At 39.1% G+C, this 18,145-nt stretch overlaps 1 protein-coding gene across 9 annotated transcripts in view; it reads right to left on the bottom strand.

The window, feature by feature from the left end:
• Window positions 1-18,145, bottom strand: part of JARID2 (jumonji and AT-rich interaction domain containing 2) — a 237,628-nt gene that overhangs the window by 7,539 nt on the left and 211,944 nt on the right. For all 9 annotated transcript variants that reach the window (XM_068931739.1, XM_068931742.1, XM_068931738.1 and 6 more), the window contains 7 exons: window positions 15,760-15,852; window positions 15,207-15,325; window positions 14,992-15,062; window positions 13,741-13,855; window positions 8,068-8,173; window positions 7,015-7,197; window positions 507-637 (listed from right to left, as the gene is read on the bottom strand). In XM_068931739.1, the coding sequence (XP_068787840.1) occupies window positions 507-637; window positions 7,015-7,197; window positions 8,068-8,173; window positions 13,741-13,855; window positions 14,992-15,062; window positions 15,207-15,325; window positions 15,760-15,852 (818 nt within the window). The remainder of the gene's footprint in view (window positions 1-506; window positions 638-7,014; window positions 7,198-8,067; window positions 8,174-13,740; window positions 13,856-14,991; window positions 15,063-15,206; window positions 15,326-15,759; window positions 15,853-18,145) is intronic.

Here is an 18,145-nt window from a genome sequence, read left to right as displayed (position 1 = left end):
AAAAAAGACAACTTTCTCCATTAAAAAATACATTCTACAACTGTACTATCAAGTTCTTGATGCTAAAGACAAGAGTTCCTGTTGCAAAACCCATTTCAGCCATGGATTCACAGTGGCTACTGATGCCAAGAGGTTAAAATCTAAAGAAAGGCATTTAACCCCTTGGCACCACGTAGCTCACATAATAACATCAGGAAATCATGACTCTCAGCACCAAAAATCAACAAAATAAAAACCCAAGTCAAACTCCATAGTTTTAGTTTCTTGATGGTGCCAGAAGTATGGAATTCTTAGAGTAAGACATCCTAACCACGGGCACTCACACATTGTATACAGCCAAGGAAATTTCTTCTTCCACATGTGGCTGTTTTCAAATATGTTTGCTGGGCTTTTGCTTGGTTAGTAGCTGCAAGGTATGTATGTGTTTCAAATTGTTACTTACGTTATCCACTTCTGGAGTCTGTCAATGAAAACAAAATAGGTAGAATAAGCCCCCAATTCGTTACCTGAGCTCTCCAAGTAGTGATGATATTGTACTCAGAGTCGGTCCGTTTTCCTTTTTTGCTTCTGCTGTTGCAATCTGATAAAGCAACTTTTCCATTGAAAATGGTTTGGCTATACGTCGTCTCTTCATTTCCTGAGACAGAAATTTCCATGTTAGTTTTTGAGCAAATTTGAACTCAGAAATTATCTAGAATGAATTCAGTATAACACAAAACTCATCTTCTGAAACAATCAAAAGCAAAAGCTTTCTATAGTCTAAATTAAGCATAGTATTTATGCTCCTAATTTACATTCAGCACCCTAACTTCACACTGAAATCAATACTAATTAGAAATCAGTCCTTTCAGTGGAAAGTCAGGTGCCCAAATGCTTTGTTGAATTGGACCTCTTTTTCCTGTTGAAAGGACTATGAATGAAGATTTTCTGCATGTGCTTTAGGATAAGCAATGCCACAGAACAAAACTTGGAAACCTAATACAGACTAAGCCAAATAAATACATGCCACCAGACAGTCACAGCAAACTACTTTCTATAAGAATATCCTAGTGCCTCTTATATCTAACATTCTGTTTTCTTTCAAAGTCACCAATAGAAAGCTTATACAATATATGATGGCATTTATACTAAATAATCAATCTGTATGTTACCTTTTCCTAATAGGCTTTACTTTGAAATGTAATGCAGAGAAAAGCTAGGCAAAATCAGCATATACAAATTGAGTGAAATAAATAAAATTTAGGTATTCAGCATTGTATTCAACTATCACCACATTTCAGGTACTTTCTTTCTTTTAAAAAAAAAAAAAAACAAGAACAAAATCATATTCCATCAGGGGAAAAGACAAGAACAGGAGAGACGTCAAGAAAAAGAGAGGAAAAAAGAAGTCCTATGCATAGATTAGTATGCAGTCCACTACAGTGGAGAAACCAGCACACACCTAAAAATTCCCTCCCTAAAGATTCATTTTTCCTGTTGTGGCCAAGAAAAGTAACTTGATCACTTAAGTTCAGCCATAGATTATCCTTGCTCTTCTTTATGCAGTAAGAAAGATCTGTTCTTCTAAACTGGTTGAGGGCTAGGACTGTTTTCATTTTGCATCTTTTAAAGCACCAAAGATATATAGGTACTTAAGCAATAAAGACAACAATTAGCAGAACAGACAGATGTGAGAGAGAAGAGACAATGAGCAAAAGAAGTAGAAGCATTTCAATATTGCTCAATTTTGCCCGTTACTGGTTCCTGTCTGTGTAAGCTTTTGAAGGTGTCTTTCATTCCGTCAGCAAGAACTGATTGTTTTTTGGTAACTAAATCCTTTTCGTAATTCTGTGTGGGCAAATTCCTTGGTTCACTATGCAGCTGGGCAAAGGCTGGCATTTTCCCAGTGTCTAAACAGGTATGTTTTGTATTATACACAGTCCGAGAATTTTCCAAATGACTCATAACACTGGACTTTTAATGGGAGGGTGCCATTTCAGTCAGGAGGTAAGCCCACAAAATATCTGCTCATCAGAAACAAAGTCTTAGTACAAAAAGAAAATTTATCTTTAACCTTACATTTTTTCACCTTCTTCTATAACTCTTATTACATGTTCTTCGTACTTATTTTGTCTGAACCAATATATCATAATTCATTGTTTTTAACAGCACAGATTGCAGGGATTGAAGTGATAATTCTAAAATATACACTTAGTAACCTTTGTAGACCGAAAAGCATTCAAAAGAGGTTCACAGGTAAGAAAAAGATTCCTTGGAATAAATTCTCTTTGCTAAATCCAGCTTGGGGTTGGAACAGCCACACAGCACTGTAAGAAGTTTCGTTGCATGTGGGATTTGTGCAGCATATTGTATGAGGTTGTGTAAGAACAGCCACACTGAGTCAGACTAAAGGCCCTTGCAGGCAACACCTGAAGACAGGATAAGAGGCAACAGTGGATGCCTTGAGGAAGATGTAAGAACAGCGCAAGTATTGTATCCTGCTGATCTGCAGTAGGTTCAGGGACCTCCTAACCCTCCAAATCTCCTGTTTGTGTTCTCTGTTTAACACAACTCACCAGATCTATGTGTTTATCTGAATTTCTGAATCCATGTACATTTTTCTCTTCCATACTGCACTGAAATACGCAGAGAAGTATTTTAAGACATATTTCTTAGGACCTGCTGCCAAATTGAGTCATTTTTTAATGACGAGAGACACTGAACATTCATTTCACAGTTATGATCTCCTTGCCACTCGTGACGTAGTCCTTCTATCATATACTTCTCTCCATCATCAGTTTTCCAAGTTGAAAAGTCGCCTTATATTTAATACGGAGGGTACTTCATACCTTTAATCATAATTGTCAATCTATCCATCTCCTCTGTACTTTTTCTAGTTCCTCTATATTCTTGCAATTAGGGACTCAGAATTGTACAAGTATTCTTGGTATCTCCGTGATTTGAATCTACACGAGGACAAATTGACGTTTTGTTGTTTTGTTTTGTATTCCATCCCTTTAATTTCTAATATTTGGACTTTTTTTAAAACTCTGGAGCACTCAGCTGACAACTTCATAGGACTGCCTATTACAATCCAAAGACCTCTTTTCTGAGTGCCAAGAGCTAGTTTAGAGCCCATCACAGTATCTGTCAAATTAGGATTATTTTTTACTCACGTGAGTCATTTAAAATTCATCAACACTGAATTTCAGCTACCATTTTAATACTTAGGTCACTCAGTATCATAAAATCTTTCTGTAACACCTCACCGCTTTAATTTTTGCTGTCATTAGTATCTTCAGTATGAAGGATTCATTTTGCTATTCACTTTCCTTTCTAGGTTATTTATAGATATGTTGAACCTTACTCATCTTAGTACAAAGTCCTGAGGAGCACAGTAAGAGATCTCCCTCATCAAAAAAAACTGACCATTTTTTCCTAGCCTCTCCTTATCCTCAAATCAGTTATTTTTTCATGTAAGAACCTTCTCCCTTAACCCATGGCAGGTTCATTTCTTTAAGAACCTTGCAAAAAGTCTTCCAGAAATGCTAGCAGACTGTCAACTAGATCTCTTTTGTCCACACATCCTTTAAAAAGGCTTATGGGGCATGACCCTGCTACAAAAGCCATGTTGATTCCCCCTGCTCTCATTCTTTAACATATACTTCTTGTTTTTGTTTTTTATTGGCCTTCAGCAAGGTATTCTTCAAAATCTCTTTTTAGTTTGCATTACTGTGTTTTTACATTCACTTTTGGGAGCGGGGGTGGAGGTTCTTCGTATTCTCACCTTTTGGACACAAAACGGACTTTTTGTCTTTTTTCTAGTAGACTCCTTTCTCCTGATATGTAGCCAAATTTAGTGGGGTTTTGTATTATTGGGAAAAAAAATTTTTTTTGCTAGACAAAGTACGTTTGCTGTGATCCTCTAATATGGCATGTTTAAGCGATTTCTATGTGCGTGCAACCATTTAACCCTTCTTGCTGCATTCTCAATTTAACAAGCTTTCCTGTTTTTATGTAAGCCTGTCGTTTGAAATGAAACACCACAGTAGTGGATATTTTGTTTTTATTGCTCTTTCAAAGTTCGTAATCTCTGCTCACCATCACAGAACAGCTCTTTGATAGTAATATTTTGACCCAGGCTCCATACATCACTGAGAAGCAAAACAACAGCTTCCTCTCCTCATGCTGATTTCCTGACTAGCTGCTCCTTGAACCCATTTCAGTTGTGGCATCACACACCAAATGCAGCCATTAGCCTCACTAGGGGGAGGTTATTGGCATTTCCCACTATCATTGCTTTTCCTGCCCTCACAGCTTCTTTTTCTCCTATGGTACTGCGCACATACGGTGTTTACATTATCAAGTAATGCAGAGCAGGAGGAGTGGATCTATGGAGTGACACAGTCGATGCTGAGGACTAGACACCCACAGTACATGGGTGCTGATAGCTTTACTTCAGAGTAGGCCTAGCCTGGTCCCGTGGCCAACACACCACAAGGTGTCTGAAGGACATCAGGTGTACTTCTAGACTGCTTCTTCCCACTTAGTTTCATCTGAAAGGAATACAGTTCGTTCAGGCTGAGACTGCTCCACAAGATGAATGAAGGAGTAGTAATTGTGCAATATGTTTTAAAAGTACATTCCTAACCCAAAACTTTGGGAGGGATATATATAAAGTCCCTGCCAGCATCTTTGTTGGACAGTCAGTAGCATAGTATGCTTTTCATATTTAGCACTGAACATTAGTGCAAACCAATTCTGCCACTTGTGACAGAGTTAAACTTGGCTGATTCAGCTGTAAGCGTTCTTTGAAGTACGACAGTGCTGCACCAGCAGTCAGGATGACTAACTCCATCTTTACTATATACTTTTTCCTCTCGTATTACAGTACCTGCTGAGTCTCTTCTTTCCACCAAGTTTCTGGTAGACCCTGTACTACCAAGTCCTTTAAAACCAGACATTCCATCTTACTTCCAAATTTCTAGGACCTGTAGAACAGCGTGCATTTATTTAGTTCAATTTTCTATTGCCCCATTTCCTAAGTGAGCTTTACCAAATTTGCCCAATGCTTTATTTGAGAATATGGAGTCACCCCTTGGCCATTCAAAACGTTTACTTTTCCACACCTGTAAGCCTTCTCCTCATCTTTAGTTTAAAATTTCAAGAGGTGTTTTTTAAGTGCCAGCAATCTGGCTCTACCTATGTTTTAGGAGGAACCCATCCCTCCCTGTTATTCCGCCAATTACCCCAACTCCTTGCGAACTTGAATCAATTCAATTTCAGATGCAGAATTTCATATTTCCATATATTAAAGGAGATTGAGCAGTCATTCAATACATGAAATGAACGACACCGTTTCAAGAGAGTCACTATAAAAATGAAGTCACAGTATCACAGAATGAAAACAAAATCAATATATCTAACAGCTGAAAACTGTCAGTATTGCTGTCCAGAACTGAAAGACAGTAAGATACAGTTGTTTTCAAAGAGTTCATTAACGGTCTGAAAGGGGACCTTGCTAGTTATACAAAACTTTAACAATCCTGAGGAGTGTAATCTCAGTCAGCCTAAAATGACAAAGTGCCTTGTCAAAGTGAAGGAAACAAGGAAGAATTTCCAAAATTTAAGAGAGTTAAGACTACGGGATAGTTTGGGGAAAAAAGGGGGAGAAAAAAAAAGAAGGAAGAAAACAGAAAAGAGCAATGTAGATGCTTCCAGAGTTCTTTTGATATAAACACGTATTTGTGCATCTTGTAAAGTTTGTAACTACTGTGACTTCCATTTCCAAGGTAGCTTATGATAGATTAGAATCTGCTGGATTTTCAGTCAGTTTTTATTTACCCAGTGCAAAGCTCTTAAAGTTAATCAAAAAAAAAACTGTTCTTCAGAATCTGAGGCACCAAGAAGAGCTTTTTAATTGCTGCATAGTGATTACTGTCTCTTACAAGAGTGGCATTTTCACAATATCAAACGAGTGTTCAGTAGAGCAATAAATACAGCATATGAAGTTAATATAACTATGTACCTTCAGACATAAAAGGTTAGTTCAGGATTCTCATTCCTTACCTACACACATAGACAATTCCCACCTTCCCCCAAAATAAATCTGTAATAAAATAACCTTTTATTTTGAACGACGTTAATATACAATTAGTATAATCAGGAGGGAAGAATGCCATTAACCCTAAAGAACCAAAACCTAGGTGTAGACATATTACATTTAATTACTTACTAACCACTTGATCTGAAGCTGTAAATGATAATTTACTATTGGCTTAGCTATAAAACACTACCAAAACAGCATCTGCAGCCCATCGTGTATTTCAGGAGATTGTGGGCATAATTAATCACATATATTCTTTCTCCAAGAACACAGAAATGTAGCCAAGAGTAGGATGGTTGGAAAACTGAGCTATTTGTTTCTGCAGTCTGCATTAGGCAGTAGTGTGAAAAGCGAACAAGAACTTTGTTTTATTTACAGATTAATATGATATGGGCTGGTCAGTGAATCTAAGAATGTTCAAGTCTCTTTAAATTGAAATTGCCCTGATCAACAGCTTATCCTGAATGAAGGGGCAGAGAAAGACAGGCAATACAGCTGTGAATATTAATTGACCCTGCCTATCAAAGAGGCTAAAAAGCACAGTTATTCAGATACTTGCACCTGAGATTCTAACAGTTCTAGAAAACATCTTCTAAAAAAATTTGGTAAGCATAATACGATATATTGTAATCAGGGATTTTTGAAAGCTTCCTTGCAAGCTGTTTTGCAGGCATAACAAATAATCTTCTGAATTTTCCAAATGTACAGACGTTTGTGGTTTTCAATTATTAAGTCATTTTTCTGAAAACACTACATCTTCTTATGCCTTGCAGAATTTTTTCCCTTTTTTTGTTTTCTTATTTAATATTTCATCAAAACAGACACAGTTGTAGTAGTCTCATAATACTAGCAATCCTGGAATATCTATTTTGCTGTTGTTTTAGATTGCAGGTCAGTGAATCCTTTTTAAACTCCTTTTCTCAACTTACCTTGGCAGTTTTAAAACCCATACTTGTCCACTGGGTGGTAGCAAAGTGCACTGTTTCAGAAACACTATAGCCACAACACACTTTCGACACAAAGGATCCAGGAAAACAGACGACAAACTGCCCGCTCTGCTGTACAGTACGGTGCACCCTGATCCCCTCCTTACACAAGATTTCTGGGGAGATCTAGAAAGACATAAAAGAAAAAAAAAAAAGAAGGGAAAATTTTATTTTACAATTAGCCCCACCTTTCCTTGCTGTGCACTGCCACATGCTACTTGTTCCAGAGAAAAGCTGTGCTCTACTCAGCTCCATCCCATTCACTTTCTCTCTTTCCTCCTGCACCAAATGAAACCCCACTGCCCCATTCAGCATTTGAAGTGAGAATTACAGAAGTGGCTCTTTTGAAAACACTAGCTTAAACTCTTACTTGCCACACAATCTCAAGCACAAAGAATCCAAGCAATACCATCTGTAAAGAAAGTAACATCCATTTTAATGCCTGACACTTGAGGCCATTTGTTTTTCCTTCTAAATCTTTTCAGATAGAATCCATGTCCTTGTCCTTGAATCCATTTTGCTTTTACACATTTCTTAGAGAGAGTGGAGGAATTTATTTTTGTCCTGGATTCCCAAATTTATGTTAAATGCACTAAATGGAAATTGTTATCCATAAAATAAACAAGGGAGACAAAGAAATTTTCAAATCCTTCAAAGCCTTTGACCTCTCATCTCCATATTAGCATCATAAAATGTCATTCATGGCAGGTGAATTGATTACAAAACACTCACTTTGTGAGCTTACATACGTCATGGGCAATATTAAAAATGGACGTTTACTGCACTGTCACGTTTTTTTTTTTCAGCCCTTAAACACCTTCTTAGAGAAATACCATGGGTGTAAGTGTTGCTGCAAGTCGGAAGAGTCCAGATTCTATCAACAGCCTCTATGTTATTTTAACAAAAGACGAAAAACAAATAGTTTTCAAAACAACCAACCTTCTGATTAGCTTTGGATTCTCAAATGGGAATACCCCTCTCCCAGTATTAACCTACCATTACATTACTTTCAAGCATTTCCAGCCCTGGAGTGCCATTGGCTTGCAGCAGGGTATGTACCACATCATCAAGTTTGTTCTCCTCTGCAGCAGGAATGCAATACCTATTGTTTCGTCAGAAGAAAAAGAGAAAGATTTACTACAGAGTAAATAATGGTCCACCTCTATGCAGTAACGGGCAATTCTGCCCAGGACATTGATTAAAAGAAAGAAATTAAACACAGACTTTCCCCCACAGTTCTTTTCGGCAAAACACTTAAGATTCCTGGAAAGCTGTTTATTTAGACTCGGTCTGATGGTGTTCACTAGATGCCAAAAGAAACAAAATCCCCCCAAAAGGAAATGTGAAAACTCATTGCTCTGTAGAATCAGAGTAGAAAAATCAGCAATACAATGATATGCATTGTACTGACACCAAAGCTGCTCATTACGAGAAATTTGCATCTTTTGAGCACCAATATGTGTACTGTTATCTTTACCTTAAATGTCTGTGTTTGTTACCTGTGCATGAACCAAAGTTTCTTTTTCTTCAAAAATGTTTTCTCTTTACAACAATTACAAAGCCACAAATCACCCGTAGGTTAGTAAGGATGCTGTTAGGGATGCAATATTGTGACAATACACTGCTACTCAACATCCCGCTTTGGCCTGTGCCTTGCCAGATGGATGATGGTTTACACCCATCCAGTAGATGCCTGCTTCCAAGATGTGCCACTTGGTAATACCTGACCACTGGAAACCAAGTAGTGCAGCCTGGTGGGAAACACAGTGCAACTGTGCCCAAACAGGGATTCCCAAGTGTGCCCTGAGTTGCAGGCACATAGGGTGTCTATCTACCACATTACTTTATTTGGTTCTGTTATTCTAAGGCAAATAAAAAGCATCTCCAGATTTATCAAGAATTATCTCAATTCACTTTAAGCAATCAGACCTCAGTCTGGAAACTGCTTGCCCCGACACCAGAGACACACAGAGCTATTGTTCCAAACTCAGCATACAACAGGAGCGAATGAATTCGAAAAGATTTTTAGGAAAGGGTGATGACATGCAGTCTTCTCATTGTTTGTCCAGGTCTTTCCACCAATATGATAGAGCATTCTGCTGGCCTTATAGACCCTCTCAGGATGTTTGCTTAAAATGTACACTAATATGAACTCTGTATGCATCATAGGAATAAGTGTGCTATCGTGCTCGATGAATCTGAAGAAGACTGTATGTCCTATGATTTCAGTATGTCTTTACTGTTCACTGTGTTGATGACAACCTTGATTCACCTTTGTAATGCTGAAGCTGAGAGCCAGAAGAGATGACATTAACTGCTTGTACAGCTAATTGTAGCCACAGTACAGACTCTGATGAGCCAGTTGCCCAGGTATACATAGACTGACCTCTCCTTACATATATATTGACAATGATTAGGACCTTGCTAAGAAATCTTTGGGCTATAGAAAGGTGAAGTGTAAGAACCTCATTTTGATAAGGATTAAATCCCAACAGTAATCCTAAATGCATGTGGTGTATCAAATACTTCCCAGTACCTGTGTTGTTAACAGTGACAGCTGCAGAACAGCTGCACATGTGTAGAGGACAACACTAGTTACACTAGAATAACAGATTTTAAATGGTGATGAAAATATTTTAGGTTCAATCCCAGAGCGTGGTTGCAACTATTCTTTTAGAGTCAGAAAACAGCTGGAACAGCCAAAAGATTGCCTCTCAAACATGTAGTCCCTCACAAGTTAGGCCCAGGAAAAAGCACAGGAAGGATGTGTAAAGAGGAGAAACAGCACAGAAGTGCTAGGCCTATTTGACTGCTGGCAAGACTGCCAACAGCAGCCTGAAGGCAATGGAGATCATTTGCTACTATGGCATATTCTGCAATTTTATTCACTTGCAATCCTTGACATACCCATCAAAAATGGAAAATGAGCAGCCATTATAGGCTGCTTAGTGTCAGGAAAGAGACAGATTTGCTTCTCTCTTTTCAGTGTTGGTTCTTTTAATGGGCACGGAGGATCCCTCCTGAGAGAAAGATAAGGTCACTGACTTCTACCCTGCATGAAAATGAGTTTTCCCTTGTTTTCTCTTCAGGAGGTAAACCTGAGAGATTAGAGTGACCTAAGCGATCCCTACGTAAATGAAGTGTCACTGATTTAACACCACAGGGATCTGTTCCTTGGAAGAGAAGATTTCTGAGTGATGAGTAGACTTTGCAAGACAGAGAAGAACTTTGGTTCCCAGTGGCCTTCTTTGTTGTTACTGAAGTGGCCACTGAATACAATGCTGTCAGGGCTTCTCTAGATGTCCCACCAGACCTAGAGTTACTAAATTCATCTTTCCTCAATAAAGTCAGGAACTTTATTGCAATCTTAAAAGTTGTAATGAGCTAATAATGCCCATTAGCCTGACATTTCAGCCTGGCAGCCTGGCTGAAGAACAGCTTTACAGACACCGTAGTTTTGCTTCTCTTTTATGAGTTATTCCTGGTTAGGTTACTGCTCACGTTTCATCAAGGCAGTCACCAGAATTACACCTAAAGCTGTTGCCTATTTTTTAGGTAATCTTCTCAAAGGAGAGCACATGGCTCCTCTGTGCTGCTTCTTCTGAGCTGGGAAAAACAAGGAGTAGCCTTTCCTAAAACTTCAGCCGGCTCTATTTTAGCCTTTTCAGTCCTAAAAGGCATGTGTTCTGATAGGCACAATATGAAGAATGGCCTCAGAACTTAATTAGGGGACTCCTGAACTTCTGTAACAAATTAGCAATCCTTTAAGCCTAGATGAACATCATAAAAGGAAACAGACTCACCCAGGGTTCAGGACAACGTAGCTTGCTCAGCAATTTGTCCTGATAATGTATTATTATAAAAAAAATCCAGATTCCTGACTCACAGAAGAGGGAGAGAAACCATGAAATGCCCCAAGTGACAGAAGCCTCCAGGTTTGCAACATAATCCCATAGCTAAACTGCAAGGCCAAGAGCAGCTGTTGACCTTCACCCCTTGGTATATCATATACAGAACATTTCTCCAACTTAAAATATTTAGAGAGGTGCTCCTGCAGAAATAGCACAGGAGCAGTGTTTACTGAGGGGCTGCAGATGAGAAAAAGAACATTCCTTGTCCAAGAGGGCAGCTGAGCGTGTTCAACAGCTACGTAGGAAGCCTAAAAGGACCCCATCCACATAACTGGCACTGGTAACAGGAGACAAAACTGCACAACAGAAAGAGCTTTAAGAGTTTCCTCAAATCCTTTTTTTAGTGTCATGTACTTTCCCAGTGTTAACTGAGTCAGTACCAGTGACATCAGCACCCGCTGAGAAACGTGGGAGTTAAAGATATTGGTGTGACTAACACCAAAGAACACGCTTTGTATGTGAATGAAGAGTGGTTGAGCCAGCTGCCGCCGCCACCACCATGGGGCTCCTGCATGCAAAGGCAGTTGCTAGCTCCACAGGTGGTGTAGTACCACCCATGCTTGGGGCCCTGCAGCACTACTACTGTCACACCGCACAGCCAGCCAAAGGGTTCCCATAGCACAGGGTTCAAGAGGAGAGCTACTATAAATGATAAAAGGGAACCAACCAGCTTCTCACTTTTGCAGAGGGTCAGTACTGCTTTCTTACAAGAAATGAGGTATAAAAGCTTTGTGGAACAAAATGCAAAGTTTAGGGCTTGTCTACACAAGGGAAGTTTAGGTAAGACAAACCAAATAACTACTCTATGCTCTTATCAAGTTCATATGATTTGCAGGTGATGTCTTCTTCTTCAGGAGTAAAATGGCTTACATCTCCCTCACTGCAATCAGCTTTTGAGGAGATGCACAGCAATATGGTACTACTCAACATTAATGTTCAACATTAGAAATCCGTGTGATTAGTCTACCTTCTGAGTGCTTGAATTTGAAGGACTGATTGTCTTTGAAATTATCTGTGAGATTTTCTCCCTCCCATTGTATAATTTCTTAAGTTTTGGATATTTTTGTTTTCTAAAATAGAACTCTATCATGTGGAATTATACTGATCTCTCAGGTTCAATTCATCAGATCAGATCCACTGCCTAAATACCACTTGAGCCAACAGGATAACTCAGAGTAGTTAATTCTCTTTTCCATTAGAAAATTCTATTTTCTGTCCTCCTCCATACACCAGCCAAGAGGAGAGCAAGACACGCTTTCCCAGAGCACTGAATGGACACCTACTGCCAGCAAAGACTGACACTGTATGGCAGAGTGTGGAGCAATATGCTAGGAGTTACCCACTCTCCTGTCCTTGCACCCACTGGTCCTACTGTGCTTCTCCCACTTTCAGTCTCTCTAATTGCATGCTGTACCCTAATTTAGTTGCTGAGAGTGAAAGAACTTCTGTTCTTCTAAATGCTACCTGCTAATCAAGAGCAGGTTCCCTGGGAGCGCAGGAGTGAAAGCAGCTAGCTTTCACCTAGCTACTGTTTCTGAAAAAATCCTCCATGGCTGTTATGCCTCATGGCCAGATCCAGGGAAAACAGAGTCCTCTGGGAACTCAGCTGCCTGCCTGCTACACCGCACACACAGATACCACATTTTACAGAACTGTATAGTTCTGGCAGACTTTCACATGAACAGTCCCTCATTTGCATATTATCGCAGCATTCAAAAATTACAATTTGAACAGTTTTTGACAGTAATTAAAAGGGTAACTGGACATAACCTGTAAGTCTGTTTTTCTTCAAATCTTATTTAAAAAACAAGCTTTAAAGCACTACATAGCATTTACTTTCACTTTTACTAAGGCCTCACGCAGCAAATGTTATACTAGGGGCTGTTTAATAACTTTTTCCTCCGTTTATTGCATTTTCTCTGATCAAGAAACACAGTTACATTGCTTATCGTTTATTGTTCTTACTGATGATCCTTTTGGGTAATAACATCATTATCATAGGAATAAGACAGAATGGCATGCAACACACCAGCAGCATCTGCTTCCACTAATTCCCCTGTCAGCTGTTGTACTTCCATTGCAACCTAATTCATCAACATCTTAGTAGTAGGTATGCATTGAATCCAGGAAGGATTCACCATGTTCAAAACCATTTGCAAGCTGAGTGTTAAGCCTACTGGCATGAAGTGGCTACAAAACACAAAATGTAGCTAGCAAATAACTGGTAAGGTCTGTATCGTGACACTAAAATGATGTGTGCAATGGGTGGGTAAAGATTAAAAACAACATAGAAAACATCAGGGATCTGGTAGATACAGCATTCAAGATATTTTGTGTGATAAAAAGAAAGTGGTGATTGTTTAGTTTGAGCATGGATTCATCCTTTTACAAGTGACAACATGGAGCTAGTATGAACAAGTGTCTGTTTGTCAGCCTAAAGGAAGTGACCTTGGCTAGCTGTCATTTGGCTTCTTCTTCATGAAAACATTCTGAAGCACAAAGCCTGTGTCAAGCACGATCAGTTTATTGCTAAGTATTTCAGAAGAGAGTGTGGAAGATCTACTGAAATGCTTCTTCCAGAAAAGGGGGATTTCATCGCTTAGTTTGTATTACGTTTTCCCATTAAATTCATAATCACAAAGACGGGACTTTTTGATGGAATTCATTCAGGCAAAACGTACTACACCTACTGCCGTAACACCACCAGCAGAGAGCCGCTGTGATGAGCACTAAGAAAACAAAACAGAGGAATACGTACCAAATGCAATCAGCACCAGTGTGTAAGTAGTCAATGTATGGAAGGTGATTTTGGTCTCGAGACCAGCATGAGGTAGAAAAGACCATGCCAATATTTAGCCAAGGAATTGTCACTCCTAAAACAAAGGGATTGAAAATGAGTTTTGAGTAACTGCAATTTCTAATCAAAAGTCAAAGACAGTTTCAGAGGGCACTTCAGCTGAAAATGAAAATTTCTTCCAGTGAGCTGACCCTGAAATTTTAAGTCTTTCTACCAGAGTAGAGTGACTAATTCACAAAGAATAACTGATTTAACAAATTCAGACATTTTCCACTCATAAAATATCTCCCAGTAGATTACAGTGCTCTTGAATGTGTTCATTTTCTAAAAGCTGCAAAAATTTTTATTCTGTAGGGTAATGAATATTTACCAATGAATTATTATGAATTGTGATGAATTATTACAAATGAATTATGAATATTTGCAAATATTCATAATTCAAGCTCAATACCACTGATTCAGAGAAGTCGCTTCATGTTGTAAAGCATACATGTGCATGTGAACGTGTATCCTGCTTCCCAATTGGACGCTTCCAGGCTTAACGTCTGCACAAGTGACTGGATTTAGCTCGCAGTTAATACTTCTACTAGTAAATCATAATGGCACAAATGCAGCTGGAGCACTCATGACGATTCATTTAGAAAACTTGTATGCTGCCTTGCCCAGCACTATAGTCTAGATTTTGCAAGGAAGTTGCGTGCTCTGTCTTTTACCACCCTGACAAAAAACAAAACCACTGATGTCCTAGCAACAACGAAAAGGAATACTGCAAGGACAAACGAGTCCTCCCAGGTACATGGGATCAAGTATTCATTAATTCTCAATCTACTCCCCTATTTTCATGCCTTCAAATAGCAGCTGCTATAGCTGGGTCTATTCCATGGGGGTTGAAAGCAAAACAATTCTTCTCTGCATCTTTATTTAAAGGAAAAATTGTGCTTTCAAATAATAATTTGAGGGTAATCTGGAAATATTATCCTCATAAGGTACAGTGATAAACATGGCCATGATCTGAATCTTGTTTGATAGACCCGTTGTGATAACAAACATTAACACTGCAGATTTCCCAGGGTCCGACAGGGGATAGACATGTCCTACCAGGGTAGCTGAGGAACACAGGGGCTGGAAAGAGGGAGAAGACTTTGGTGGCTAAACCGCCCCATTTCCAGGGCGCTTGTTACCACCGAAAACAGAGAAAAGGAACTTGCTTACCAGGCACAGCACCAAGATGTCGCAGGATGGATCCTGTATTATTAGGAAGGACTGTGAGGTTCCACCCATGCCTGGATGGGGCGACACAGATGCAGCCAGATGTCAGCGCTGCGTCCCCAGCACCCGCCACCGCCGCGCTGCCCTGCCCGCCCTCCACTGAGCAGAGTGCGGTGACCAGCCCAAGTCCACAGAATGGACAGATTCAGTAACGTTACCTTGAAAATGGTTCAGATTTCCCCACGGGAAAGCCGCTCCCGTGGGTGTTGGTATCTACTTTCCCACAATGCACTGCTACATGGCAATCTTTCTGTTCCACTATCCGCCAATATTCTTGCTATTTTAAGAGAAAGTGGTAACACATTTTTAATTCATTGAATGAAGTAACTCTAACTGAAAGTTAAAAACCAGAAATTTACAGGGCTTTGATAATATCAGTATAGTTCCAGCATAAAACATTGCTTAAAAATAAGAACATAAATATTTAAATGAAACAGTGAACTGGGAAAACAGAATTTAGATCCCCTTGCTCCTCTGCTTCAGCGTGAGATAGACTAGCACTGCTTCTCCTCCTTCAGTTCATCAATAGCTTTATTACAGATGTTAAAAAATTGTAAAGGAAAAATCAGTGCAATGTCTATATAATCATTTATTTTTCTCCCACATCAGGCAGCCCCAAACTGCTTAAGGTAACAACTGAATGTCAACTATACTGAGCCATGCTCAGTCCCTCTAAGTAAGAACATTTCCCACCCCTTGCGTGGGCCTCACCTCTACTTCAGCTACTGTAGGCTCCTTTGTGAAGCACATGTTCATGATGTTTCTTGCTGTTCGGTAAAAGGTTGTTAAAGAAACAGACCTACCCTGTGGATAAAGAAAATAAAATTAAAAGTGAAAATAAAAATCACAGTTCTATTCCCTCCTGGCCGCACTTTTTTCCTTCCTTGCTTAATCCCAGAATGCAAAAGGGAGAAGGAGGAAAGTGTCTCCAGAATACGTGTGGTTCTACAGTTCACTTCTTATCTGAGAAAATGTATCTAAAGATAAGAAATCTAATCACATTAAATTACATTTAACCTGACACAATAATGTGGTGAAACCAAACATTTTAAACTCCAACTGACTATTCACAGAAAGCTATGTACACTGCTGTGCCCAGTGCAGTCTTCTAGGTTTGACAAATAAAGATGATGGACATGTCCTAGCTTTCTATGACAGTTCATAAATTATCCAGTATATGATCCTACCCAAATTTTAGAATCAAATCCAATACCTTTAAAGGACCATATGGTTAAGCCCTCCGTATACAGAGGAACAGATGAAAAGAATTAGGAAATTCATAGAAATGAAAACTAATACTGTACGAGATGGAAGGGAGTCACAAAAAGTAGACTTTACCAAGATTATAGTAATCATCTGCATACAAAAAATAGTTATGATCAATTCAATAGAAGTAGTTCAAATGCAAGGAACCAGGACTTTATATTACAAGGCTGACAAAAGTAAAATAGAACAAAATTCCCAAACGAATGCATTCTTCCTTTGCACTGCTGCAGGAAATCCTTTTGACATAAACTTTATGAGAAAAGCATCTGGCTTGATTTTCTGCCTGGGCTGTATCTAAGTTTCTGGATATCTTCTCTTGCGGCTGTTTATAATATTAGATGCTCTAGGAAGCAACGTCCATTAGGTTCTTGGTATCATACAGGAATGGGTTTACTGTGCCCATGGCGGGGTAGGAGGGAGGCCAGGGAAGTGTCAAGAGCTGGAGCCTTAACACCATCCTGCAGGACGTGAGTGCAGCACCACACCAGGAGTCAGAAATGTCTCCCTTTCAAGTTTGCCTGTCAACAACCTCAGGTTTTTGTAATTGTGTAAAAACAACCTTAAAGTGTTTGGGTTTTATCTTTGTTTAGCTTTACAGTGTATAGGAAATGAAACTACAGGTTGATAAGATGGAAAAACATTCTGCAAAGCCTGTAAAGGTAGGAGTAGGAGAGCCTGGGTGCTCCCTCAGTCCAGCTGTACAGCCCATGTGCGGACATCCCACCACTTTCCCCACCATAGGGCAGAAGAAGAAACCCGCGGGCTGTGAGCCTGGACAGCTGGCAGCACTGAGCCACCAAACCGCACTGTGCTGGGGGCTGCCACGCTGCATTGCGGTGATCACTGTATGCAAGAACTATCCTAACTTTGCAAACCTGCAGCTGAAGATAGCTTTTGCTCCTCCACAGATCTACTGCTCCTTCCTCTAACTCCCAACACGTCCACCAGCTTCCCAGGTGAGCATCCAAGAATTTAAACTCCATGTAAATGAACATGTTATTACCTGGATGATTTTCTTTTTATTTTTTCAATTATGAAAGAGATCTGCCAAACCACCTAAGTCTTTTCTAAGAACTATGCCCCAGAGTAAACTAGGAACAACTGCACAGCAGCTTTTTCCCCAGAGGTCAACTCTACCACTTTGCTACACTTCTACGGTTGTAACATTGTCACTTTTTTTAATTGAATGCAGTGCAATTAGCTGTAACAAAAAACTTTGTAAAACGCCCAGGGCCTGGGGCCCTCCAATTCCCATAAACTTCAGAGTTGGATGCTCTGTGATACGATAAGCAATTTCCTTCATCTTTTAATGCCCTCATGAATCATTTATTGAGGTAGCCTTTTAAAACAAAAACTGTCATAAAATGCATGGCTCCCACCAACAGGCATCAAAAACTAAAAACATCACAAACTAACAAACATTCTGCAATAGCTTTCTTAGTTTAAATGATTTGCCTGTTTCTTTTGTCTTAAAAAGAAAAATAAGAATCATCTTCCAAAATTTACTACGTCTTTCCATTTTTCAGATGGACAGCAACAAAAAAAAAAAAAAAGGAAGTGAAAAACTGAACAGTTTAAGTGCATTTATCCATTTTATCCTTGAACAAGACATTGATATCTTTTTGGTCTCCAAAAAGTTGTAAAATAAATTTAATGGTTGAGGATTTTTTTTTTTTTTTTAATCTAAGGGATCTCACACAATTTTCTAGAAGACCATTTCAGAAAATAACTGAAAATTCTGTAATGGAGCTAACAAAAATCAGAAGACCAAATTAATTGTTCAAAAGCAAAATATATTTTCAACCACCCTCAAAATTTTTTGAACAGTTCA

This window comes from Struthio camelus, chromosome 2 (genome assembly GCF_040807025.1).
Source record: "Struthio camelus isolate bStrCam1 chromosome 2, bStrCam1.hap1, whole genome shotgun sequence".
Lineage (NCBI taxonomy): Eukaryota > Metazoa > Chordata > Aves > Struthioniformes > Struthionidae > Struthio > Struthio camelus.
Note: the sequence above shows the minus strand (reverse complement) of the source record. Positions and strands in the feature narration are given on the sequence as shown.